Consider the following 27,965-nt stretch of genomic DNA (forward strand, 5'->3'; position numbering starts at 1 on the left):
GATACAATTACACCACCAGCTAGGTGGCAACAACTTGTGGGGCCGGGGTAATGTTCTCCAGGAGGCTGTATATGTTCTAAACCAGCGGCCAATATATGATGCTGTGTCTCCAATAGCCAGGATTCATGGGTCCAGGAACCAAGGGGTGAAAGCTGGAGTGTGCCACTCACTATTACTCCTAGTGATCCTCTTGCAGCATTTTTGCTTCCTGTCCCAGCAACCCAATGTGTGTGCTTCAGACCTGGAGGTCCTGGTCCTGAAAGAAGGAACTCTCCCACCTGAAAACACAGCATGGATTCCACTGAACTGGCAGCTGAGAATGCCCCCTGGCCACTTTGGGCTTCTCATGCCTTTGGATCAACAGGTCAGGAAGGGTGTCACTGCACTGAGTTGTGTGATTGATCCTGATTACCAAGGAGAAGTTGGACTGGAGCTACATAATGGAGGTAAAGAAGAACATGTCTGGAATCCAGGAGATTCCATAGGCTGTCTCTTAGTTCTCCCATACCCCGTGATTAAAGTAAATGGTAAACTACAGCAACCCAATCCTGATAGGACATCTAATGACCCAGACCCTTCTGAATTAAGGTCTGGGTCACCCCACCAGGCAAACAACCACAACCAGCTGAGATGCTGACCAAGGGCAAAGGTAATACAGAATGGGTAATAGACGAAGGTAGTTCTGCCTATCAGTTAAGACCACATGATCCATTGCAAAGGCAAGGTTTGTGATTATCAGGTTATCTTCTCCATATGTGTTTATTGATTATCTTTCCTTTGTTCGTGTATGATGTTAGGTGTAAGTGCAATTTCATTAATGTCTAGAAATTATATATGGCTAAAGAATTGTATACAGGTGCCAAGTTGGCAAGAGGTGGACTGTGATAGATAGGTTTATTGTGCCAACCTAGCCAATAGGAGCACGAGGGATTGATAAGGTCACAGTTTGTTTGGAGGGCAAAGAGATAAATGGCTCGACAACCCCCACCCCTCTGTCCCTTGCTTTCTGGTGATCAGACCAGCGTGCTGCTGCTTTAGCTAGTTCTCTGCCTCAACTTGTGAACTACACTATGGTGGGACACCCAACCTAGGGATCGTGTCACTAGAGCTTGAGGTTCCTTTCAGACCTGCTTCACCACACTGCTGGTGTATGCATTGCTTGAGCTTGGGACTGTTGTATCCTGTCATCTAGCTGGCTACTGACATGACCCACCCTGCTGTTTGCTACCTCTGGCTGGACTACCTGCATTGCTCTATGGAAGACTGAGCTGTTTGCTTCCTTGACCTTGGACTCAGCAGCCCTCATGAGTTGAGGGACTTCCAGTATATTAACTGTTTCTCGGAAATGAGTTGAACTGAGCCCTCTGTACTACTGCGTGGATTAATTAGCTGTTATATCCATTTATGCTGTATATATCTCTATCTATCTAATCACAACTGTTCTGGTCTTTCTCTAGAGAACCCTGTCTAACATAAGAAGTAAGTGTAATTTTACCATTGGTGAACACTTACAAAATTATCTGTAAAAGTTTATGGCATTTACTAGTTATATAATTTGCATTTGTAACTAAAATCAAATTCATAATTGTAGTACTTATGATTTAGATTAGTAATAATTAACTTAATATTTTTAATTATTTGTAACATCAGTTGGAATAATAATAATGATTCTCACTAACAGATATAATTCAAAGCATACCCCAAACTCATTGTCATCAAGCTAATTTCAACTCATAGTGACTCTATAGAACAGAGTAGAGCTGCCTCATAAGGTGTCCAAGCCTATAATCTTTAGAGAAGCAGATTGCTTCAAGTTTTTCCTGCAGAGCAGCTGAAAGGTTTGGTTCAAACCACCACGTTTTGGTTAGTAAACAAGCACTTAACCGCTGCACCACCAGGGCTATTAGTATTCTTAATTTGCTACCCTAGAAATAATTTGTTGTATCTCTAATAATATTTTGCAACGTTTGTATGAATAGTTTAATTCTGTGGTAATTACAATTTAATTCACGACATAGGTACTCATTTTTTATATCAACCATCTTCATTTGTACATTGGTAAAAAGTTGAAATGTTAGTTTTCATAGTTAATGATATTAATGATAATATTCTTTCTATACTTAAATATAATTCAAAGCATAGGTGCTTATAATTTTTTAATACAGCAAAATTTGCAATAGTGATAATACTTTCTAATAAGAAATATAATCTCTAGAACACTAATAATTGATTATTCAATTTCTATTAGGAGCTATAATTTAATTCCTAACATTGATACTTATAACAACATCAGTAACCATAATCTGTAGTACAGGTGATAATATTTTATGATGATACCAAAAAAAAAACCCTTCACTTACATTGAGATGATTCTGACCCATAGCAACTCTATAGGACAGAGTAGAATTGCCGCTGTGAGTTTCCAAGGCTTTAAATCTTTTTTTTAAAAATCATTTTACTGGGGGCTCATACAACTCTGATCACAATCCATACATCCATCCATTCCATCCATTGTGTCAAGCACATTTGTTGCCATCATTTTCAAAACATTTTCTTTCTACTTGAGCCCTTGGTATCAGCCCCTCATTTTCTTTCTCCCTCCCTCCCTCCGTCCCTCCCTCCCTCGTGAACCCTTGATAATTTAGAAATTATTCTTATTTTTGCATATCTTACACTGACCAATGTCTCCCTTCACTCATTTTTTTTGTTGTCTATCCCCCTGGGAGCGGATTACACGTAGATCATTGTGACCGGATCCCCCTTTCCCCCTCCACCTTCCCCTTTCCCTGTAGTATCGCTACTCTCATTATTGGTTCTGAGGGGTTTATCTGTCCTGGATTCCCTGTATTGTGAGCTCTTATCTGTACCAGTGTATATGCTCTGGTCTAGCCAGATTTGTAAGGTGGAATTGGGGTCATGATAGTGGGGGGGGGCATTAAAGAACTAGAGGAAAGTTATATGCTTCATCGGTGCTATACTGCACCCTGACTGGCTTGTCTCTTCCTGTGACCCTTCTGTGAGGGGATGTTCAATTGTCTACAGACGGGCTTTGGGTCTCCACTCTGCACTCCTCCTCAATCACATTGATAAGATTTTTTTGTTCTGGGTCGTTGATGCCTGACACCTGATCCCATTGACACCTCATGATCACACAGGCTAGTGTGCTTCTTCCATGTGGACTTTGTTGCTTCTCGAGGCTTTAAATCTTTATGGCAGCAGAAAACCTTGTCTTTCTTTCATGGCGCAGCTAGTGGGTTTAAGCCGATGACCATGCAGTTAGTAGCCCAACTTGTAACCCAGTATACCACGAGGGCTTCTTTTTTATGATACTATTAACCAGTAATTCAATTTCTATTTGTAAACATCATTTAATTTATAACATTGTGACGGATAGCTTTTTTAGCAATGGTGATAAAAGAGATGGATTGGCTCAGTGGTTGCAACGATGGGCTCAATCAAGCAGGGGGCAATTGTGAGAATGGCACCGGATCGGGCAATGACTCATTCTGGTGTACCTAGGGTCGCAATGGTTGGAACTGGGTTGGTGGCACTTAACAGCAACAATTTGAAATACTGATAAAATTTCTATCAGGAGAAATATTTTATAACGTTAGGAAAAATATTCAAGTTGTCTATATAACTATATAATTTGATTCATTGTCTTAAGCCAAGCCAACTACTATTGAGCTGATTCCAATGCATAACAAATGTATAGGGTTTCTGAGGCTATAAATCTTTATGTGAACAAAGAACCTCATCTCTCTCCTCTGGAGCAGCTGGTGGGTTTAAATTGCCGACCATGTGGTTGGCAGTTCACCGTTTAGCTCTCAGCACCATTGGAGCCCCTTTATTCAGTATATCAGTTCTGTCTGGATTCATTACATTAGTTTTGTTAATTTACATTTTAAATCATGTTTTCATTTATACTGGAAAGAAAAGGTAATAGAAATAGCAGGAACAGACACATTCTATTATCAATGTTTAAATTCATGCTTACACCCATTAGTAAAATCATAGTATGGATAAACCCTATCACAGTGTCTTACTTACAGATGTGTACTGGCTGCATTCTCTGACATCATACCATGGATAACAAAACCATTAATAATATCACTGCAGTAATCCTATTTTTCCCCCCTGCCCACTCGACTTTCCCCAGACTCACCATTTCTTTATGATTGGGATAAAAGGTCTGGTCGATTAGGGGGAATTCCTCTGTCCCTAGTTTCTTGTGCAGTCGAACCATCTGGGCAAACTGTGAGGCCAGGAGAAATGGGTCAGCAAGTCCGTCACTTGGAGGAAGTCTCCAAGTTGGAGCTTCCAGCTTCTAAACCGCTTCTGCTCTCCCAAACCCACAGTGTTTTTATGTTCCCACATTGCACACACGAGCTACTCTGCTCTGCCAGCAGGATCCCCCCCATCACTTACCACCCAGGGTTTGTCACAGAAGTTGTAGACGGAGTGTAAAGAGTTAACACTGGGGATGCCGGCATACTGTAGCCCAATGACCAAACTGCGGTAGTCTCCATTCCTGGCCATGCTGAAGGCATGCTGGCGGATCAGTACAAAGTCCGGCTTCAGAGACCTGGAGTGGCAGGGGCAGAAGTGTTGAGGGTTCCCCCCCAAAAAATTTCCCACCACCCTTGGAACAAAGACCAAGTTTCCAAGTGCACATACTCACAAGCTGGTCCCTCTGCTTCCAGTATCCTGTCTAGCCATCGCCATCTGGTGATTCCCTCAAATCCTCCCTCTTTGCTCTTCTCCTCACCAGGGTCAGTGGGGTCACAATCGCTATTGCTCCCCCCTCGCCCCCCATCCTCAGGGTGTGGCTGTCTTGGGGCTGCTACACTGGCTATTTGTTTCCTATTCCCAGAGCATCTTCCTCCTGGGAATCTTCACCTCCATCAGACATTCAATGTCTCTCATGAGATTAGACCATTTTGTCCAAATTGAAGACCCTGTAACCACGCAACAAGCCATACACCCCTTCTCTGTGTTTTTCTCTTTTTTTTGTAAATAGTTTGATTGGAACATACTTTACATCGCATACAAGTCCATAGTTCAATTGTTCAATTATATCAAGGAGAACTGTATGATCATTACCATATCAATTTTCTGAGAAAACCCCCCTCGGAGAAAACCCCTTCCCATGGTTAAATCATCTTTAAAATGAATTGTGCAATCATAGTCAGTTCTAGTGCTCCCTTTCCCCTGCCGCCTTCATTTCCCATTCCTGAACCCCCCCTGCCCTCCTTACCACCCACTCCCAGCCCTGCACCCCCTATCAACCCCTGTATCATTATTAGCACTGTGCATCCACTCCTCCTGTGGGTACTTTTCTCTTCGCACCTTTGCATTATGGGATTGTTTGCTGTTTGGTTCATCGCTAGGTCTTAAACACATAGAACAGTTCCTTGCGTGTAGTATAGGTGCTTAAAAAGTGTTTGATGAAGGCAGAATGCTGGCAGCAGCACCTGCCATGCAGTAAATACTCAACCATTATTTGATGAATTAATAAATGAACACTTTGACTTGTGATCTGCATGGGGTTTCTTCAGAAAAAAAAGCGCCACCCCCTAACCTTTTGTGCCTAAGTACTTGCTCACAGATGGATGGGTAGGGAGGCTCCTTCAGCTAGAAATGAGTCCTGATGCCTCTCCCATAACACCAGGGTACCCTCGTAATACTCACCGCACGATCTTTACCCCATTCCGAAGAACTTCCATGTCTACAGAGAATCCACCATTGGCATGAGCCACAAGATTGAGATCAGAGAATTCAGCCTGTAAAGGGGAAGCCAATGAAGATTTGCCCACATCACACCAAAGGATACCATGTTTGCCACCTGGGCAGTTGACCCCTTAGATCCACCTGTCCCAACTAACCTGTTCTACTTTAATGTCAATTTCTCCATGGATCTTTTTTCCTTTGAAGTATTTTGCCCTGGAGAGGAAAAGCAGAGCAGATCTATGAATACTGACATCCCGGGAGGAAAGACACAGCCCAGGTTGATCCCTGGCTGCCCAATATTCCTGCTGCAGTGCTACCACAGAAACGGCAAAGAACTTTAAAACCATTGCAATGCTTGGGAAAATAAGTAGTGCTCTATAAATAGGAATGCCTGCTGTAATTCACATGAAGGTGCATCAAGGTCAAGGGCTATTGGAAACTGTACATCACTCCCCTAAACCACAGAGAGCAGGTCCTTTTCAAAGTGAGGTCTGTTAGTCACTTGCTGCTGTAAATGTTGAAAGGCATCACAAAGGGAATAGTGCTTTGCAAACTGTCACATTCTTTGGAATTGCAAGGTTTTTAATGCCAAATAACTCTCACTCTCTCTCTCTCTACACAAACACACACACACACAGAGAACTCTCTCCCTCTCTATGCGCGCGCGCACACACACACGAATGGATTGTGCCTGTGTTTGTGTGTGCTTCAGCACCTGTGAATGTCTCCATGCCTGTGCCTGCTTGTGTGGCTTGAAGCATCTCTCTGCGGCCCGTTTTTTTCCCAGGGGGACTGCATTCTCCTTGTGTGCTTGGTTGCATGCTGGAAGGGACACAACAGCTATGGGTGAACAGTGTTATCAGAAAAGGAGACACCGACTGAAGGACACAGGTTGGGGAGTGCGGATAAGAGAGAGAATGCAGCTGAATAAGAGGGGATGCCAGAGGAGAAAGGGGGAGTAGCAGCAGTAGTAGGCACAGCACAGACTGCTATGCCACCGGCCCTTGGCTCAGTCTTCAGTTAGACTGGGTTTGGTGGCATCCTCCCCAAGGCCCAGGATTTCTTCTTGACAGGCCTCGTCACACACAGAACTTCATGCCCAATCAGGTTTCACATGGAAGGCCGATGCGGGAAACATTGCCAGAGTCTGACATGAACACAGGGTCTCTGACATATACACAAAGCATATACGGGCCCTAGCGACATCACTGGGACACAAACACAATTCCAAATATACTCTCTCTCCCTCTATCGCTTTCTCCCTCTCCCTCTCTTTCACACACACATCATCACGGGCACTGTTGCCTCACAAGTGTAAAAAGGCATTTGTTTCAGACTCACACGTTTTTCATCTGTAAAATAATGATGAGTTCAGAGTATATCCCTGGTTTTCCAACAATTTTTTGGTCAATGAATACTTGAGGTCGCCTATTCAGGGCCAATGAATCCATCCCACCACTGCTAGTCATCTCATTGCTGTGTGCCCACTGGGACTTGGCCCCTGTTACAAGGAATCGCCTTGGTCAAGATTGCACTTCCTTTCGGAGGGTGGTCCATGCGGGTCTGTGAAGGACAGCATGCTTGGTAACGTACAAGGTCAGTGAAAAAAGAGGAAGACCCTCACTGAGATGGATTCACACAATGGCTGCAACGTAGGGCTCAAAGCCACCACCAATTGCAAGGATGGCGCACGATCTGGCAGTGTTTGGTTTTGCTGTCGCCATGAGTCAGAACTGACTCAGAAGCACCTAATCCCAACCAACTACATGGAGTGGTAAAAGGCCAGTCTTCCTGCCTCAGGGTGGGCTGACTCAGAAAGGCCCTAAGAGCTCACCCTCAACTGCAACCTCATGGTGGGTCAGCTCCTTCCTCTACCCACAGGCACTCCGCACAAGCTCGCCTGCATGTAAATCTCTGCCTCCAAAGATTTCCAGGGAACCCGAACCCAAACAGTAGGCTAGCGAGGTACACTACAGAGCATGCTCTAATACAATTCTGGAGTTGGATCACCCAGCAGTTGGCTGGCGATGAGGTCCCATCACTGGTGGGAGGTGGAGCACTGCAGCTCTGGCATGCTGTAGCAAAGCGAAGGGCTCTTCGGCAGTTCCAGGTTGTGACACGGCAGCCCTGCCACTTGGGCAATATGGCCTGGCCTATCTTGTGATACTGGAGGTGTCGGTAGTAGGAAAAGCCTCGGTGTGGAATTTAAGAGAATCCCAAGTAGGAGAATCACAACCTAGGTCCCTGGAGTGCAGTAGTAGTAGTAGTAGTAGTAGTAGTAGTAGTAGTAGTAGTAGTAGTAGTAATAGTAGGGCTGTAATGGAATACCAGTGGAAAGAAAGGCCCTGGCTGGTGAAATAGCTCTGGTGTCAGGGAAATAGTAACCAGACCCGGGTGACTATTGGCTAGGTGCCATTGACTAACTCAAGAATAGTATGACCTGCTCTTGGTGAATAATCCTCAATTCAAGAGACACAATGTAGAAACCAGAAAGCGTCCTTGGACGGTGTTTAAGAAACTTCTAGGCTCCTGCAGCTTGAGGACTAGGCTCAATATGTAGTTGTAAATATAGCAGAGTGTCTCAGAGAGAGTTCAGTGAGCAGATCCTCTGTCGTGCTCAGGGCCTGACAAGAAAGAATAGTACCCCGAGACTCGACTCAGAATGGGAATGTCTAGCGGATTCCATGAAAAAATCTTGGCAACCAGGTTAAAATTCTACCACCCTTGACTGGAGAGCTTTTAGGCTTGCAAAGGAAGGCGAGAAAGAACACAGCTAACATGTGTTAGCAGGATCTGGACAAGAATGCATGGGACTGGATCCTGAGGACAGTGGATCCAGTGGTTAGCACCTAAAGTTAGAGCACTCTCCCAGGATACAGAATTAAGAACCCTGACAAGGATCTCATGAGCTGATGCTGTGACACTGCTACGATGATTCTGGAAAGCTTGTGTGTGTGTGTGTGGGGGGGAACAATGGCCAACGAGCAGGAATGCCAAAATGCCCATGGCAGACTGTGAAGGAGAGACTAAAAGGACTCAGAGAATCAGAGGTGAGTCGGTGCACTACGGATGTCGAGAGAACCCACCAGCTGACCATGCCCTGTAGGAGGGCTCAGAAGACATACCCAATGTAACCAGGGGATAAGGAAAATGCTGGTGAGAGCAGCATGAGCAGTGCTGAAAAACACAGTAGGGGTAATGTAATAAATAATTTCCCAGCCCAGGCCTTGCTCACAGTGGGTCCACTGGATCCATAGATCTACCCAGTAATTACTTCTCTCGACTCACAAATGCATAATTGGAATGGCATAATTTGTAGCTGCCAGAATCCCTTGGCCTGTGGTAAGACCTATTGTAGTGGGCTTCCAAATGGAAGCCTCCCCTCCTCTCCCAATCAAAACAGCAATATTATATCCTAGAGATGATGGTAGAAGTCAGTGGTACAGTTAAAGATGTGGAGAGTGCAGAGGTGTTGGTCCCATCATACCACCTTTGAATGAACCAGTCTAACCTCTGAGGAGACTGGATGGATCCTGAAGAGTGACAGTAGACTAGTGATAGTTCAACCAAGTAGTACCCTTAATGGTAGCTGCAGTACTGGACATGCTATTATTGCTAGGGCAGATTAATAAGCTCTCAGATACAGGGCATACAGCAATTTAATTGATGAAAGCATTCTTTACCACCTGATTAGAAAAGAGGATCACAACCAGTTCACACTTACACGGACTGACAACAACATTCCTTCATGGTTTTGCCACAGGGCTATCTTAACTCTCTAGTCCTGTGTCATGATATGCTCCAAAGGGACCTGGAACATCAAGAGATCACACAGAATGTCACACTGGACCATTATATTGGTCACATCATACTAATTGGGCAAGACGATCAAGAGATGAACACATTGCCTTGGTAAAATACATGAGGGTGGGCGATGAGTTTTATAAGACTCAGGGAGCTGCCACATTAGTAAAATTTGTAGGGAGCCAATGGTCTAGGGCATTCCAAGATAGCTCTTCCCAAGAATAAGGTAAATTGTTGCATCTCACACCTCCCACCATAAAGACACAAGCACAACACCCGATAGACCTAAGCCGGAGGCAGCATATTCCAGACATGAAAATACTGTTTTGACCCATGTATCAGGTCACATGTAAGGCTTCCAGCTTGAGGGGTGGGGCGGGGCACAGAGCAGAAAAGGGCTCCAGGCTTGGTTTCAAGCATCCCTGCCACTTTGGTCACAGGATCTGGCAGAGCCTATGATATTGACGGTGTCAGTAATGGGAAAAGATGTAGGTGGTGCTTATGAGAAGCTCGGGTGGAAGGTTTTGAAGTTCTGGAGCAAGGCCATGCCATCTGGCAGCAGAGAATTATATGCCTTTTGATAAACAAATTCTGGTACAGTACTGGTTCCTAGTAGAAACAGAATGTTTGATCATGAGACACCATGCACTGTGCATCTAAAACTGTCCAGTATGGGCTGGGTCCAGCCACCTGCCACACAGGTACAGCTACCAGGGTCAAGCTTACGTAGGACCAAGCAAGCTACATGAGCAGACAACCCAGCCCCCATGTATTCCACAACTGCTGTGTTAGTGCTTCTTCCCCAGCTAAGGGGATTTCTTGCAGCCAGCTGACGAAGGAGAGAAAACCCAGGCTTTGTTCACAAATGTGTTGGCTTGGTGTGTGGGTGGAAGCCTAAAATGGATGTTGATGCACTGTTGCCTCACGTGGAGTGAACTTGAAAGACAGTGGCGGAGCTCCTAATAGGCAGAGCTTTGAGTTGTACCTGGTCATCCACTTTGTGTGAAAAGAAAAGCAGGCCAAGATTAGAATATAGGTTCACTTATGAACAGTGGTGAATGGCTTGGCTGGTTGGTCATAGGCCTGGAAGGAAACCATACTGGAAGAGTAGGACAAGGAGGTCCAGGAAAGAGAAGGGCGATGGTCATGCAGGAGGAGGCAAAAGGTGGGGAGTGGGGCTCTTTGTATTGCATCTTAACAACCATCAGAGAGTATCTACCATGGAAGTGGCACTAAGCAACCAAGTAGACAGAATGAATCAGTCCAATTACGTGAGCCAGCCTCTATAATCAGCCACCCCAGTGATAGCAGATGGGCAGATGAATGAAGTGGCAATAGCAGCAGAGATAGAGGTTATGTGTGCTGCCAATATGTCCCACCTATCAGCAACAGAAACCAAAACGGAATCCCTGATATGGCACCATCTCTCAGAAAGACCAACTTGGTGACAAGCTGACTACATTGGGCCACTTGAACCCTCGGGAAGAGCAGTGATTCATTTTGACTGGACAACTCTATATACGGATTTGCTTTCCCTGACTCGGGACCTTAATCAAGGGCTTACAGAGTGCTTGCTCCAGGAGCAGAGGGTCTGCATACACGGAATCAGACCATAGGAAATACTTTACAGCAAAGGAGGTGCATAAATGAGTCCGTGACCATGGACTCCACTGATGATAGCACATACCACACCAACCAGAAGCTTCTGGCCTGCCAGAGTCATGGGAAAACTTGTTGACTCCGTGAAAGAATAAAGCACCACCTCCCAAAACAGGGCAGACCCTGAATCAGTGGCCATTTTACATGCTTCGTTCCTAATGTGTAGAAGCCATCGGCCTGGGGCCTCAGCAGTCAGCAGAGATCTCTCCAAGCTTACCATCATCCTCAGGGATCCCCTTTTAGAATTTGTTTCTTGTTGAGGAGCCCTGGTGGCGTAGCAGGTTATGAGTTGGGCTAGTAACCACAAGGCCAGCAGTTTAAACCCACCAGCTGCTCTGAGAGAGAAAGATGAGAGTTTCTCCTCCCATAAAGATTTGGAAACCCGCAGGAGCAGTTTTGCTTGTCTTATAAGGTCGCTATGAGTCAAAAGTCAGGAGTTCCCTAGGGTTTTTCAGGGTTCGAGGTTCTGGTTCTCCAAGGGGGAACATTGCAAGTAACCCATTACACCACCCACTATGGCTGATACCTGGGCAGTTCAGGTTTCTCATGCCAAACTACATGAAGATGAAGAAGAATCACTGTCTTGACAGGACCACTTGACCTTGATCATCAAGAGAAGGTAGGGCTACTGTTACACAGTGGGAGCAAAGAGGAACATGTTTGGCAGGCACCCAGATGTTCCATCTCTGTGTGCTACTTGTTCAAAATGGAATGATAAATGGGCTAGTGTAGCTGTCACAGCCCGAGAATGGCACAGTGGTCAGCGCGCCACACCTCTCAAGGATGAGGGTATAGATTACCATACAGATAAGCCACTGAGACCAACAAGGATGCTACCTGAGAGTGAAGGGAATCTAGAATGTGCAGGAGAGGAACTAAACAGACAATATTTGTGGCCTTGAAATCAACAGCAGCAGCAGAGGCTTTAATTTATCCCACGAGACTTGCTCTTTGATGTTTCCCCCAGAAAACAAGAGCAAGAAGAATAGTGGGGAAGCTGTTCCCAGATGCTGTGAACTTACCGTAAGGAGCTAGTGGATTTGAGCAATGTAAGCATTGAACTGTGTGCTGCCCTCAAATCCTAATTTTCTTATCTTCTTCTTGCCTTCATATCCATCCCCCAGTTTCTGGGAATATTTGTGCTGAAGGTTCACTGTTCTGTTCATACTGAGGATTGCCTTCTGCAGGAATTTGGAACATTCCTCACCCAAAATGATGCCTTCTCCCCAGCGAGAGCTTATAGCCAATGCTTGACTGATGGAGGGCCACAACAGCCTGGCCAATCCACCTCCCTTGGGAGGAATCAGAATCGTGATGCTTGATGGGAAAGGCCTCAAACTGGACCTCACGCCATTACAGAGTTTGCACACCCTTCCTTTCCTCCAGGCTGAGATTCTTCGAGCTTTCATGGTTCTCAGTGTCTGCACAGCGGTGATGCAGTGGTCTCTGTTGTCCACGCTAGTGGTCTAGAGTGCATCGACTCTCTCCCTTTGCCCAATTCATGCCCAGGAGGCATTAGGTAAACATTAGACTGGCTACAAGACAAAACTGAAGGCACTGCTAGGAGAAAGGGAGGCTTATGGGGAAGGAAAAGATCTTTTGCTGAAGCCAACAGGCATCCAATAAATAAATGTTTGTTGAACAAGTAAGAAAAGAAAAAAAAGAGAAAACACGGAAGGTGCAATGATGGGAAATGAACAGAGACTAATCAGTATTTAGTAGAGGATTCACAAGTCCCTGCTGGGATGAAGGCAGCAGAAGCAATCCATCATATCTGCCTGGAAGGGGAGAGTGGAAAAGAGACGTCTAAGGTAGGGGGTTATCACTCAACAGCAGGAATCTCATTAAGGTTTGCAGGCTTCAATGGAGCAAATGTAACCAGAAAGATGGCACCTGTGTGAGTGGGTGTTGGTGAAGAAATTATAGTCAGTGTGCCAATACTGTATAGGTTGATGGGAAAAAAAGTGGAGGAGTCTAATGACGGTGTTGGAATGTGGTTCTTTGGATAGCATCCCGTTTACCGTGCAGGGGATGCTGACTCCTGACGACCCGTGTGTGTCAGAGTAGAACTGTGCACCACAAGGTTGACTTTCCCCAAGCCGCCTCTAGACCTTTCTTCTGAGAAGCCTCGGGGTTGACTTAAATTACCGATTTCTTTTCAGTTAATAGAAGAGCATGTGCCACCCAGGGGCTCCTGAGCAGTGTAAATAGGAGACTAATAAAATGCTTTCTGTATTAATTGGGGGAAAGGGAAGTTGGGAAGATGACTAGGTGCACATTATGAGCTTTGCAGATGGGAAAGCAGTATGGAGGCTGTTGAAGGGGGACATTGTGGTATTTATGGGTATATTATAGACACGATGAGTGTAAGAGGCAGAAGAGAAGCATTGAAGATGAGGTTTTTCGTATACACTAAGAGCTCAATAAATTATTTTGAGGTTGAATAGAGGAAAAGGTGGAGGGAAGTCAGATGGTCAGATGGTGGTTGAGATTAAAAGGAAGAATAGCTACAGGAGGGTTTTTCCTAATATGTGTGAATGTGCCCACATGCTTACCAAATGCTTTCCATACCCTTATGCATAGAAAATATGAAATACATAATCTGTAGAATGAATAAGCAGCTTTGAATGGAAGGAAAAATGCTGGGTAAGGGCTCATGGGAGTAGAGGTGAACTAACCAATAAACAGCTGGTATTCAGTAAATTTAGGTTGCAGTTAATCCTTGGAGAGGATCACTTGAGGCAGGGCAGGAACTTCTACAGATATGGAAAGAGGAAGATAAGGATGACTCATTTCGAAGGTGTTTTCATGGATGATTCCAGATTGAGAGAGAGAGGTACTGGGCAGTGAATTTATCAAAGGCAGGGAGGGGCTCTGGGAAGAGATTTTATGATTGGGGCAGGTTCTCCCAGGGGCAATAAAAGGGAATGCATTCCCAATCTACAACAGACACTGCAACGGTGCCCACTGGATTGCCTGGCAGAAAAGGATTGTGTGAAGGGGGTGCGAACAGAGGGCACACAGAAACCACACTCTATAAAAGCTCCTAAGAGCCACAGGAGAAAATGCCTTTGGGGAAACGTATTTGAATGGAGCACCTAGCAGACGATGAATAAATGTCCACTGGATCCATTAAAAGAAAAGGCCTTTGGGGAATGGGGGAGGGGTAGGGATTGATCATACAATCATTTAATAAGCGCTCACTGGATCCATTGGAGGAAATGTCCCCTGGGAAAGGGGAATGGGGATGCAGAAACTTGATCTATGTCAGCTTGACTGGGAGGGAGGGTTTTTATGGAGAAGGTGAACAGCAGGTACCCCATAAATGCTTATGGAGCAATTACATGATAAAGTCTTTAGAAAGAAGGATTGAAACGGGATACACAGCAAGTGTTAGCTATCTGATCAGGGGGTTAATGAGAGAGGCAACAGCCTTTGTGGAAAGAGTTGAAAGGTTGGGTCATGCCGAAAGTGCTCAGTACATGCAGGTAGCATTCATTGGAAGACAAGGCATTGGGGAAAGAGCTTAGGGATGGGGTAGACAGCAGGCACTCAATACATGCTTGCTAAAGATATTGGAGGAAAGAGCCTTTAGGGAAGGTTCACACAGCAAGCAGTTGATAAATGCTAGAGGGAAGGTCTTTTAAGAAGTAGCTTGTGAGCAAGGAATGAAGGGGATACTCAACAAATGCCTTCTACATCCACTATAGGAAAAGGTCTTTAGGGGTGGGGGGGAGGAGAGTCTGCAGATGAGTCATACTCCGAAGGTTCCAAATTCTCAGGGAACTAATTGGAGGAAAAGAATTAGCTGGGGCTTGGAGATAGAGTATACAGAAGGCACTTAATAAATGCTTCCCAAATCCATTGGAGGCACACAGAAAGCATTCAATAAAGGCTTACAGAGGTCATTAAAAGCAAAGCTTTAAGCGAGAATCTGACGTGTAATACACAGCAGGCACTCAATCAGTGGGCAATGAATAGTTTAAAAGGCCTTTGAAAAGGGGCTACAGGGTAAGAAAGACACATCACGCAAACAGTGTTCACAAGATCCATTAGCGAGAAGGCCTTAGGGCAATGATTGTGGGAGACAGGCCACATAGCAAGCTCTCAATAAATATATTTTAAAAATCAATTGAAGCCAAAGGTCTTGGGGAAAGGCTTCTCGACGAGGCACGCGTCAGGAACTTAATAAATGTTCATAAGATCCACTTGATGACAAGACCTTTGAGGGCGAGGGCAGGAGCGGGGGCAGGGGCAGGGCACCGCACATATTAAGCTCTCAAATGCTCACAGGAGGGATGGAAGCCAAAAGCTTTTAGGGAGGGGGATTGGGGAGAAGGATTAAGGAACAGGTACACAGCAGGCACTGGATAACTGCTCCCTGGATCCGTCCAGAAGGCAATTGGGAGGGGCTAGGGTGGGGCACACAGGAGGCGTCCAGCGTAATATTTAAAGGCAAAGGCTCTGGGGGAGGGGGACGGGTGCTGCGCACCCAAACGGTGCTGGATAATTGCTCGAGACAGGACGATCTTGGGACCCACGTCCGCGGGGAGAAGTCCGCAGCAGTGGCTTACCAGTCGGTGTGCGGCTCATCGATGACCAGCAGCACCCTGGCGGCGGCGCCCCCGCGGCCTGCGCTCCCGGAGCCACCGCCCACCTGCTCGCTGAAGGTGGCGGCGGCCGCTGCTGTGGTCTGCTTGACTGCGTTGGACAGCGAGGAGAAGAAGCCACCGCCCCCCGAGGACCCCGGGCTAGGGGCAGCTGGAGAGGCCACAGGGGTGGCCGAGGAAGCCCTCTCGGCAGTGGCAGTTGCGGGAACGGGCGTGACCCCGGGGCTGGAGGCAGCGGGCGGCGGCGGGGGCGGCTGCGGGCGCTGCAGGTCTGTCATGTACCCATTTGGCAGATTGGCCATGAAGTTGCTGTCCGACAGGCGGCGCCGCAGGTAGTTCATGGCTGCGGCGATGGGCAGGGGGTCCTGGGGGCAGTCGGACCAGGAGCCGCGGGGGCGGACCGCGCGAGGCCCGGGAGCACAGCTGCGCTCTCAGGCACGACGCGACTCCTCCGCTGCCCGCCGCAGACTGAGGCAGCGCTGAGTCGCCGCCGCCGCAGCGCGTTTGGTCGCGCCCGTGACTCCCTATCTCGCGCGCCGAGTGGTGCAGTCCGGCTGGACCGACGGCGGTGCGGACGCGACCAAAGTGGCCCTGAAGGGGAGTTTGCTGAGGAACGGTGAGTGACGTCAGTGCGCCTTCGGTGCTGGGGCCGCGGTGGAGCGCGCTGACAGGCGGGGGCGAAGGCGCTGTCCGCGGTGCTGAAGGCGGCAGTGCGCACGCGTAGCGCCGCATCCTGTTTCCCCTCCCCCCCCTTGCGATTGGGGATGCGCAATTTGAGTGGGGGTAGGGTGGGTGTTTTTTTCCGTGAGGGTCGTGACCGGTGCTCAGGCGGGTCCCCCACCTCGCCTCATCCTGGTTCTCACACCAACTTGGTCACGTAGGACCCTCAGGTGCAGACAGTTACTCGGTTTCCAGTGTTGATATTCACTGCAGAAGGCATTTGGGGGAGGGGATAGAAGGTACGTCGGAGACACAAAAAGTGAGTAACTCCCTCACAGTGAGATGTGGGGTCATATACACAGTGCCTTGCGGGGAGATCAGTCTCCTCCATCCTCGGGCTCAGCCAGGCAGAGATGGGTGCAGGGGCGGCGTAAACAGCATCAGACGTGCGGAGGTGGACACTTAGGCGGGGTATGCACTCTTGCTGTGCATGGAGACGGTTCTGGAGGTGCACAGGGAATAACACACACGTGGAGATATATCCACATGCAGATTAAGGAACTACATGGGGGCATGTACACAGAACACACCCAGATTCATGCATATGCACAAACCCAGGGTAACAAATACAGGCGCACGCTGCACACAAACAGCACAGAAACTCAGGGAAATTCACATGATCACGCAAACCCAGATATACACCCACTCACAGAACAGTTACAGCCACAGATCTGTAGCACGGACGGATGCTCTGTAGCTCTAGTCCTGATGCTGATCAATCTGTCCCCTTCATCCTTCTTAGACCTAGCCAAAGACCATGCTAACCATCCAATGTGGCCAATCCCCATGGTTACCTCACCCTGAACTCCAGAACGTCCACAGAGAGGCACACCAAGCCGAGAGTATGCACATAGTCGGTACCACGTAAAATTTGCCAAATGAGCAAATGACCTTTATAGTCAGGGCTGCCGTGAGCTGTGGAAACCATCCTGTTAACTATTACAATGAAAGCACGATTCGGTTTCAAAAAATCATTTATTAACATCTGTTCCCACCACGGAACCCCACCATTTAAATGCATTGTTTCAGTCAACCCTCACCACAATCCTCTGGAGTAGGTAATCTAATTTCCATTTTGCAGATGAGGGAAACAGAGAGTTCAAATGTTTCCAAAAGGCCATATTCACTTTGTGATTCATACAGTTGCGAAGAATGCGCAAAGAAGAGGGAATAATAGCTGGTGCCTGTCTAATTGGAATAAAGTACTGATGGCAGGACACAAGGTCAGATTAACCAGGACCACATGTAGTGTGACCTCCTGGACCATAATGAGCAACGATGGTGGACCAGAGAAGGTGGCAGAAGACAGTGAGATGGCGTCAGATTTTAGATTTCTTTCACCTGCAGGATTTTGAGAGAAATCATCCACTTGTTCAATTTAAACAAGGCAATGATAGTGTGGGGTCTGGAAGGGTATCTGAGTTCAAATCAGACCTCTACTATATCCTTGGGGAAGCGACAGCTCTCAGATTTGGCTTCCTCATCTATTAAAAAATGGGTGATCACCTGACTCTCCACCAGGGAGAGGAGGGGGCATTCGCTTTGCCTGTGTGGGGGAAGGAAGGCCCCTTTCCTGCCTTTTGATGACCACCTTTGCTCACCATGTCCCGGAAACATTCCATACCGGGCCCACCGCAACCAGATTCCATGTCTCTTCCCCTTGGCTGCCACAGACCCCATGTCAAGCGCTGCCCAGCCGTCCTCCACATCCCTCCTCCATTTGAAGCGGCTCCAGCCCCACCTCCAGGGCTTTCACTTGGCCATTCCTTCCCCGGAGGTAGGATGTCCTCTCTAGCATTCCTCATGCTCGCATTCCCCAGATGGGGAACTCCCCGTCAATTTAGGCATTTTCCAACACTCTGAAATATGTGTTCCCAAGGTGTTTGTTTTGTGTGGTTTTTTTTCCCTCAGTAACTGAGGTAAACCAACTGTTTTGGCCCCACAGTGCCTCAGGGGACAGCAGCAACTGTTGGCCTGCAGGCCTTCCTGGCTCCTCTGGGTCCAAACTCCTCAAGAATCTGTCTTGACTAGGCCACTTCCCAGGGGATCCATTTCCAGTACTCATGGCCCCCAGGCCCATCCCGCCTTTCCAGGTGGTTTAGCTTCCAGAAGTTAATGTTTCATAGATTGTTTTGCAGACGAAGGAAGGTGCTTCCCAGATGTGTCCCAACTTCCTGAGGCAGAGGTGAGACAACTCTGCACTGCCTTCATCTTCTCCAGCAAGAATGCCCTACAGAGGGGACTTAGAGCTATTAAGTGTTGAATGAATAAACAAACGCCTAGCGATTGTCTTTGGGTTTGCTTGGGGGGGGGGTGCTCCTCCAGGCCGATGCGGACTCAACCTTCCCTTTGCTTCCTCTCCAGCTCAGAGCACATCATAAACACTTCCTGGGTCCGCCTCCCTATCCTCACCCCCACTCCCGTTGCACAAAGCTAGTGCTGCTGCTAATGGTGGCACTGAAGCTGGGCTGTTGTTGGGGGGGGGGGTGAGGGGGATGGGTGCAAGTGCTCCAGCAATGGGGAATGAACCTCAGCTATCCTCGAGCTACTGATATTTCAGGCCGGATTGGCTCAGAATCAGCCACCCCAGACACCAGTGGGTGGCAACCAAGGGTTTGCTCCAGGAGGTGGGGAGACAGCAACTAAAGAACACATCAGACAATCAGAAAGTGCCTGCCTGGGTGAGCAACCAATCAGAAAGCTCCCAGCTCGGTGCTCTGCAGAGGGACGTGCTGGGTGGCCTGGGGCACTGGGGCACAGACATTGGGCAGCAGCAATAGTCAAGCAGGGCTGGCCACTTGCTTTTGCTCCTGCCAAACTGCAGCTCTACCAGAAAATCCTGTTTTTCACAACAAGTCACCACGATTTTGCCCTGAAAGGTGCTACTGCCCCACTCCTGAGGAAGGGGGTGGGAATTATTTTCCTCCTTCAAGGAAGAGCCCAAAGTAGCTAGTTTATTGAGGTCTGGGAGGGCAAGGGGTCTGAGATGAAGGGAGAGATGTTAGGGTTTCCTGTCCTTAGGGTCTTGGCAGGCAGGTGCGTGTAGACATGGCTTCTTCTCCTCCACCACCAGTTTCTGCCCCTGCAACTCCATACACTGTGGCCACATTGTCCCCCAGAAGGTCACATTCTTCATGCCTTGCCCTTCCACGATGGAAAAAGTGGGCCTGGGGTATTGGGGGAGGAGAGACAGATGGGAGAAGGTAAGGCAAGGCAAACATGCGTTCAACAGACTCTTGTTGAGTTTGTTGTGTGTCTACGACTACATTTTCAGCTGTGAAATTTTAGGCAATTTATCCTGTCTGTGCCTCAGTGTTATTCCCATTTCTCATCAGCAAAATGGGCATAACAGCAATACCACCTATATCATCAGGCTGGGTAAAATGCTCGGGGCAGTGTCTGGCACACAGTGAGTGTTCAATAAATGCCAGGCATTAGTACGTGTTGAAATGAAATACCATCGTGTACCTCCCAAACCCTTGATATTTCTCCGACTGCCCCCTGGGGAAAATTAAACAAACTAAATGCCTTGTTCTGGCATTTGAGGTCTTGTTAGGATCCAAAGACTGGGCCCTGACCATGATCTCTACCTCTCCTTCCCTTTATCCAAACTCATTCTCATATCTAGACGGGTCCTTGCTTGGGTTTTCTCCCAGATGGCAGGCCCTCCATTCATTTGTACCCTCATTCTCTTAATCAATCCTTCCCCCATTCATTCCTTCACTTGATCAAATCCTCTATGCCTCTGTCTGTGTAACACGCACAACTCATCCACCCCCTCCAAATTCACTGGCATCAAGTCAATGCCGACTCATGGCAGTCCAATAGGACAGGGTAGAACTACTCCTGTGGGTTTCTGGGACTGTACCTGTTTACGGAGTAGAAAGTCCCATCTTTCTCCCTTGCAGCGGCTGGTGGTTTCTAATCGCAGACTTTGTGGAATCACAGCTCAATTCATAACCACTACACCATCAGGTCTCTCAACTCATCTACATCCCACAGCCAGGTTCCTGCCTTCCAGGTGGAGCACCCACAAGTTGGGAACAGTGCACTTAATCTAGACACTTGATGTGTGTAGAAATAAGGGACACATGAAGGAATTGAGTGTTTTGATCCTCTCAAACACCTGGGCCACTCTGGTCACCCGGAAGCACTTCGGTTGACGGGCCACCTGTGTCCAGAACTATACTCATCCAGTTTCGATGCTGGGAATATCGCTGTTGACTCTTGCCTGCTGGAGACGGCCCAATCAGCTCCCTGGAGCCAAGTTGGGGTGACAGTCCCTTTCCCACACATCAGCTGCTTTTCACATGCTATTTGTCAGGACAGGACCCGCCTGGGATCCCTTTGGGGGGTGTTCCCCACAGGATCTGGTAGTATGCGTGAGGCCTAAGTGGCCTCAGAGTGAGGCCGGTGTGACGGACTGAGTAAATCAAAGGCCAGGTAGCTGAGAGAGAACAGGATAAGCACACACGAAGGACGTCGGGAACACATGTCTGGCTGAGTGACTGAGGGGGACAGAGATGACTTACTCTTCCCCCGTATCTTTTCCTCTTCATTTTCTTCGCTTTCTGCCCCCTCCCTGCAGCTGGAAGATGGCATCCGCCAAGACAATGTGTGTGTGTGTGTGTGTGTGTGTGGCAGGGGAGGGGGCAGCTGATAACCCTGCTCTGACTGCTGACATTTCCCAGCCCCCTCCTTGCCACACTCTGCACCCCACTCACGAGAACTTGGGGAAAGGAGCTGTACAGCGGCGCTGGCGGGCACGGGTAGGATTGGGTCCACAAGGAGGGGTGCACAGGCCCCAAGCACTCCACTCTGACCACGAGCCTTCCACTGGAATGAAGGGAGATGGGCATGCGTCAGAGTTGGGGGTTTGGAATGAAGGGAGATGGGCACACAGTCAGAGTTGGGGGGTTCGGTGAGAGGAGAGACTCAGGGACACGGAACTCCAGTCAGCGATTCCGAGAGCCCCTGGCCCTGCGGACACTGCCCTGCCCGCACAGCACCGTCTGTGGAGGCACTCACAACGGCAGCGATGGATGTTGTAGCAGTGGCGGATCTCCTGCTGCTTCCCGGCACAGCGCTGACCATTAAACTTGCGGCCCTTGCAATCTCTCGAGCGGGTCTGCTGTCCTGGGATTTCCTCGCAGCTGGGAATTTTCACATTCCCACGGCCGCAGGTGGTCCATTCCCCCCAGGGCTCCCACTCTCCATCCACTGAAGAGATAGGGGCAACAGGGAGGGCTCAGCCACAACAGGGAGCCAGCCAGGAAATGTGGAGCAAGGAATGAGGGCTGGGGGCAATTGGGGGGGCGGATACAGGTGTGTGTGTGTGTGTGTGTGTGTGTGTGTGTGTTCCAATGAGGGAAGAGGGCCAGGAGTGGAGGAACTGGAGAGGAACAAGGGAGCAGCAGCAGGACCCAGAGAGGAGCAGCGGGGCTTAAGCGCGGGACCTGTCCGTCCTAAGGTGCTGACCAGGGCAGGGCACGGCCATGTTGCAGATGTGGGTCCGGGTGGAGTCGCCAGCACAGACAGCACCTCCATGCTGGGGCAGGGGCTGGTTACAGACCCGATTCTCTAGAGTCTGGCCCAGGCCGCAGGTCACCGAGCAGGGGCTAATGGAACTCCATGGCCCCCAGCCTCCAGCCACTGTCGGGGGAGGGGGGGAAAGAGTGAGTTGGAAAGGTACCTCAAACCACCAGCCCACCCTCAAACCCTGGCCTCTCAAGGTCCGAATGGCCCCAAATGAGGAGCTCCAGAGTCACAGCATCTGAGACAGTCAGCCTTGGAAGTGGCAGAATATCTCTGGCTTGAATCAAGGCACCCATTGGCAGAGTATCAAAGGCGGCATCCCTACGTACCTGGACAGGGTGGCAGGCTGGTACAGGCGCGTCGCTCATAGGCTAGGCCTGGGCAAGGCTTCCCTGGAGGCTTCGTGGAAGGCTCGGGTGAGGTACAAGTGCGGCTTCGTGTCTCCATAGGCATATGACCTTTACCCTGGCAGGAGCCTGGACAGGGACCCCAGGAGCCCCACGGGGCCCACGCTCCATGTGCTGTGATGGGTGGGGGTGGGAAATGCCAAAAATGGTCATATGTGTTAAAGTCTACCCACCCTGGGTACTGTAACCCCAACGGCCTACCCTGGGTGGCCCCTCAGTGCCTTGTAGCTGTCCCTACTTACTCGGGCAGACCTGTTGGGTGTCACAAGCTTCTGATTCATGTGCTTCTCCTGGACACTGGCCCCCACACTTGGGGGCAGGAGAATTACAAGCTCGTTGGCGTGTCCGGATGCCTTTGGAGCAGGTGACAGAGCAGGGCCCCCAGGGTCCCCAATTAGACCAGCCACCCATCTCTGTAGGGGACAAAAGAGAGAGAGGGAGGGCAGGATGGGGCAGGGGAGTCATTCAGGGCATCTCACTTCACCAGTGCCCCACATATGGTCTGTAGCAAATCTCATCTCCACATCCTCTGCCCCACATGTGGCCCAGCCTCACTGACGGCTGAAGTAGATTTTGCACTGGCCCCTCTGCTTCTGCTTATCACTTGCAGTCTGGTCCCCTCACAAAAGTGAGATAGAGTCCATCACAGCTCAAAGCAGACGGCAGCCCTCTGTCCACAACTCTTCCACTCTCACTGCCCCCAAGAATCTGAGATTGTAACTTTACGGGAGTAGAAAGCCCTGTCAGAGGAAAAGCCAAAGTCCTCACTGTGGCCCTGAGGTCCTACATCAACAGACCCCTGGCATGTCTCGGACCTCACCTCCGATCGGGACCCACCCCCTCTGTTCCTCCATGTTCTCCTCCTTACCGCTCCTTACAATCATCCAGCACAATCCCATTCTCCCGATTCTACGTGGGGAACAGGGGCTGCACGCTCCCCCACCTTGCTGACCCTACTCACCAGGACAGCACTGATGGTCCTCACAGGCCTGAAGCTGCCACTCAAGCATCCCAGGTCCCACCTGCTCCGAGCACTGCCTGCCCTGACCGACACAGCGTCGGTGCCGCAGCTGGGAGCCCTCCGAGCAGCTCATTGAGCAGGGGCTCCACCCAGACCACGGTGACCATCGTGCAGACCTGTGGAGAGGAGCACACATGTCCCATCTTGGTGTGAGCCGGTGCAGATGGTGGCAAGGGCGGCCTGTCGGATTGCAGAGTGTGGGTAGGCACAGGTGGAGAAGAACAGCCGCTTCTTAGGGCTATGGGGGCACTGTATAGGAAGAGGTGGGCATACAGTATGTAATTAATAAATGTAATTTATATTTATCATCCGGGACCTACATGGAAATATAGGAATCAATGCACTCTTGGAAATCCCTAAGGACAGTGCCAAGCATGCAGTAAGCAGATGTAAGGCCACTCACTGCCATTGAGTTGAGGCCGACTCAGTGACCTGATAGAACAGGGCAGAATGGCCTCCGTGAATTTCTGAAGCTGTAACTGGTTATAGGAGTTGAAAGGCCCATCTGTCTCCCTAAGAGCGGCTGGTGGTTTCCAACTGCCAACCCTGCAGTTAGCAGCCCAACGTGTAACCATGACACCACTAGGATCCTACTGTAAGGCCTGGGTGTCTGGAACTGCCGTCAGAAACCCTCCAAGCCACCACCCTGCATAGTGGCAGGTAAACCGTAAGTACTTAATAAACAGGAGCTATCATTCTGATTAGAAACTCAAAAAATCCTTCAGAGAGCCCCAATAAAAAGATTTATTAATAAAAAAATTGATACCTGTATGAGGGAGCTTCAAAATGTTTATGGAAAAATTCCACTGTAATCCAGGGTGGATGATCCCTTCAGGACCAGTGGTGTGAGTGGCGATACTGGGAGGGTTAAGGGGGAGTGAGTTGGAAAGGGGGAACCGATTACAAGGATCTACATGTGACCTCCTCCGTGGGGGACGGACAACAGAAAAGGGGGTGAAGGGAGACGTCGGACAGGACAAGATATAACAAAATAATAATTTATAAATTATCAAGGGTTTATGAGGGAGGGGAGAGCGGGGAGGGAGGAGAAAAATGAGGACCTGATGCCAGGGGCTTAAGTGGAGAGCAAATGTTTTGAGAATGATGAGGGCAATGAATGTACAAATGTGCTTGACACAATTGATGTATGTATGGATTGTGATAAGAGTTGTACAAGCCCCTAATAAAACGATTTTTAAAATCCTTCAGAAATGCCTCAGACCTCCCCACAACTACACACTGTACAGCACTGTCTATGGCTGGGTTTCTCCACCTTCCTCACGCCGCGACCCTTTCATACAGGTCCTCATGTTGTGCTGACACCCCCCCGCCTACTCTAACATTATTTTCATTGTTACTTCATCACTGTCATTTTCCTACTTTTATGAATCCCGCGACCCCTGTGAAAGGGTCGTTTGACCCCCAAAGGGGTCACGGCCCACAGGTTGAGAACCGCAGGTCTATGCTATTAACACTAAAGAAGATGGGAAAGTTATGAATTCCTGTGACAAAATCATAGAAACCTTTATTACACAAAAGTATCAACATGTGAAGTTGTACCCTCCACCTAGGTCCAGACATTTCTGGAGGTAGCATTTCCATCTAATCCTTCCCCAAAGAATGCTGTGCCTGTCCACTGCCGCCCCATCAAAATGGCAGTTTGGGGCACTCAAATACTGCTTCTTTGAAATGTGGAGTTTGGGGAAAAAGAAGTCTCAAGGGACAAGATCAGGACTGTAGGAGGGATGGGACAAAGCTTTCCGGTGTAATTCTGAGGACAGCCCTTCATACCCTCAAAGAATAAACGGGGGTGGGTGGGTGTGTATGTGTGGGGTGTGTGTGTGTGTGTGTAGTCATGACGTCGAAAACTGTTCCTTGGTGCAACTTCGTTGGCTTTTTTTTTCTCTCACCAATGCAGTTTTCCATTTTCTGAAAACTTCTTCCAATTAAGTCCCTGTGATTACGCCCTGTCCTTTGAGAAAAATGTCAAGATTAACTCCTCGGACACCTGTAAGGGCTCAATAAATGTAAGTTGCCATCATAATTAGGTGACTAGACCTACCTCAGAAAACAAGCTGCCCCACACCCCAGCCCTGCATCTGGTACACAGGAAGCACTCAAAGAACACGAAGTGTCAGCAAAATTAGGGGCCTGAAGTTGCCCCGGTGGCACAGTGGTTACACATTAGGCTGCTAACTGCAAGGTCAGCAGTTCAAAGCAACCAGCTGCTCCAAGGGAGAAAGACGGCGCTGTCTATTCCTGTAAACAGTCTAGGAAACCCACAGGGGAAGCTCTACCTTGTCCAATAGGGTCACTGAGAGTCAGAATTCATTCGATGGCCGTGAGTTTGGAGTTTTTGAAGTTGTCCTAGGAGTTCTCCAAATTTAAAAACCAAACAAACAGCAAAAATTCTCCAAATTCTCCCGCCTCCACGAAGTAGCCACACAGAGTAAGGCTATCCTCCCAACAAGGGAACTGGAGCCACTCTGCAATGCTACCCGGATGTATATAGGAAGCGCTCAACAGACATGAGCTATGACCGTGGCTCTCAACCTGAGGGCACTTCCTTCCCCTGCTCCCAAGGGACTTTCCTGGCTGGCTGGAGACAGTTTGGGTTGTCACGGCCCTGCTGGGCAGGGGTGGTTACTGACATCTAGTGGGCAAGGCCAGGAATGCTGTATACTTATGTATGTACGCATGCTTCCATGCATGTAACTTAGCTATCTATTGATCTAGATCAGTGGTTCTCAACCTCCCTAATGCCACGACCCTTTCATACAGCTCCTCGTGTTGTGGAGATCCCCTCCACCATAAAATTATTTTCGTTGCTACTTCATAACTGGCATTTTGCTACTGTGATGAATTGGGCGACCCTTATAAAAGGGTCGTTTGACTCTCAAAGGGGTCACGACTCACAGGTTGAGAACCGCTACTCTAGATCCATGCTGTACTTTTGATTGTAGATTAGATGACGGTGTACAGAGTCGCTCATTTTCCATTCAATAGCTCATAGACATCTTGTTTCAACTCATGGGATTGCAAGCCCCACAAGGTAACATCACTCTCCCACTTCCTCCCCGTGTCTCCTGTTTCCATGCCTTCTTTCCTAACCCTTCTCAACTTCGTCCTTGGGTTAATACTGCCCTTTCATCTTAGATGGTTGATTCTTCTACCTCCCTCCTGTTATTGTTCCCCTTATAGACCTGCCTATTGTGTGGCTGAAAACTGAGCCGTGAGGCTGAGTCCAGTTCAAGAGCTATATTCTCAAGGGATTCTACCAGCCTCAGTTCAGATAGGAAACCTGGTCTCTTCTAATTTTGAGTTCTGTTTCATATTTTTCTTGCGCTCTAGGCAAGCCTTCTAAGGTGATCCATTTCAGAACGGTTGGCAGTGGTAGTTCTGGTCTCGGCATCATGGAGGGTCAAGTTTGCCTGGTTTATTAGTTCACTGGACTAGTCGTTTCTATGGTTCTTCAACTTTTTTTAACTGGTTCAGACAGGCAGGGACCAATGATGGTGCTACCTTAGGAGGCCAGCTGTTACTCACAAAGTAGCTATAGAATACTGGCTTGCGGGGGGCGGGGGCTGCTATGTAGCCTAACTGATTGTGGTGTCCTCCAGGCACAGTTGTCTTCATATCTTTGTCTCCAGTGTGCTCCCTCACATTCAGGGATCTGTTTGCAGCAAAGGCAAATCCTATGTGCAAATATCATCGGCCAACCCTCCCTCTATCTGTGGGACTACTTCCACTCTCCTTCCTATAGCCACACACCCGCTCCGGGATCACAGTTACTGCAGGCCTGTATACACAACAGCATTGACCTCTGCTGCCTTTCACGCGTGCACTCCTCAGGGATGCTATTAAACACCCTACACTGCCCTACCACACACGCTGGCACCCCACCCCCAAAGAAATTTCCTGCTGCAAACCGTCACGGTGCCAAATTGCGAAACCCTAGGCTCTGATCCTCCTCTGAGCTTGAGTGACTCCTGGCAAGCCCAGAGAAGCACAGAACGTGGGCCTGGGTCCCCACTTCCAACCGTCGGCTCCATTGCCCCATGTCCCCTGCCCCGGGTCCCTCCTAACCTGCATGCCTGGCACAGGGTACTGCCTGGCTCCTGGAAGGCATACCCAGCATTGAGACAGCAGTCTTCAACACTGACACCTCCCCCCAGGAGATTCTTGCACTTGCCGGAGGACTCCTCGTACTGGGTAAAGCAGAGGACAGGGTCAGCGCCTACAAGGCCAGAGAGTAGGGCATGGTCAGGGGGCAGTGGGTCCAGGCAAACCTTGGGGGCCAGCCGAGTCCTCACCCACTTACCTGTGGCTGGCAAGGTGAGCAACAGCAGCAGCAGCGGCGGCGGCAGTAGCCACCCAGAAGCCTGCGCTTGCGCCGTCATGTCGAGCACTGTGTCCCACCAGAGGAGACCTGCCTTTATCAGCAGGGAAAGGGGAAGCAGGCTGTTGGAGGAACTGGGA

The 27,965-nt window shown here is 48.9% G+C and overlaps 2 protein-coding genes across 3 annotated transcripts in view; both read right to left on the reverse strand.

The window, feature by feature from the left end:
- SYN1 (synapsin I) overlaps nucleotides 1-16,144 on the reverse strand; it is a 54,116-nt gene extending 37,972 nt beyond the window's left edge. For both annotated transcript variants that reach the window (XM_075538270.1, XM_075538269.1), the window contains exons 1-5: nucleotides 15,768-16,144; nucleotides 5,886-5,943; nucleotides 5,692-5,783; nucleotides 4,429-4,585; nucleotides 4,166-4,255 (exon numbers count right to left, since the gene is read on the reverse strand). In XM_075538270.1, the coding sequence (XP_075394385.1) occupies nucleotides 4,166-4,255; nucleotides 4,429-4,585; nucleotides 5,692-5,783; nucleotides 5,886-5,943; nucleotides 15,768-16,144 (774 nt within the window). The remainder of the gene's footprint in view (nucleotides 1-4,165; nucleotides 4,256-4,428; nucleotides 4,586-5,691; nucleotides 5,784-5,885; nucleotides 5,944-15,767) is intronic.
- Nucleotides 16,145-19,472: 3,328 nt separating this feature from the next.
- CFP (complement factor properdin) lies at nucleotides 19,473-27,886 on the reverse strand. Its single transcript, XM_075539182.1, has 9 exons — nucleotides 27,808-27,886; nucleotides 27,573-27,723; nucleotides 23,427-23,602; nucleotides 22,708-22,878; nucleotides 22,388-22,579; nucleotides 22,002-22,175; nucleotides 21,552-21,743; nucleotides 21,248-21,359; nucleotides 19,473-19,690 (listed from the first exon to the last, which is right to left on the reverse strand). Exons 1-9 carry the CDS (start codon nucleotides 27,884-27,886, stop codon nucleotides 19,525-19,527), a joined length of 1,413 nt encoding a protein of 470 aa, XP_075395297.1. The 3' UTR covers nucleotides 19,473-19,524.
- Nucleotides 27,887-27,965: the final 79 nt, after the last annotated feature.

Source organism: Tenrec ecaudatus, chromosome X (assembly GCF_050624435.1).
Source record: "Tenrec ecaudatus isolate mTenEca1 chromosome X, mTenEca1.hap1, whole genome shotgun sequence".
NCBI classification, from domain to species: Eukaryota; Metazoa; Chordata; class Mammalia; order Afrosoricida; family Tenrecidae; genus Tenrec; species Tenrec ecaudatus.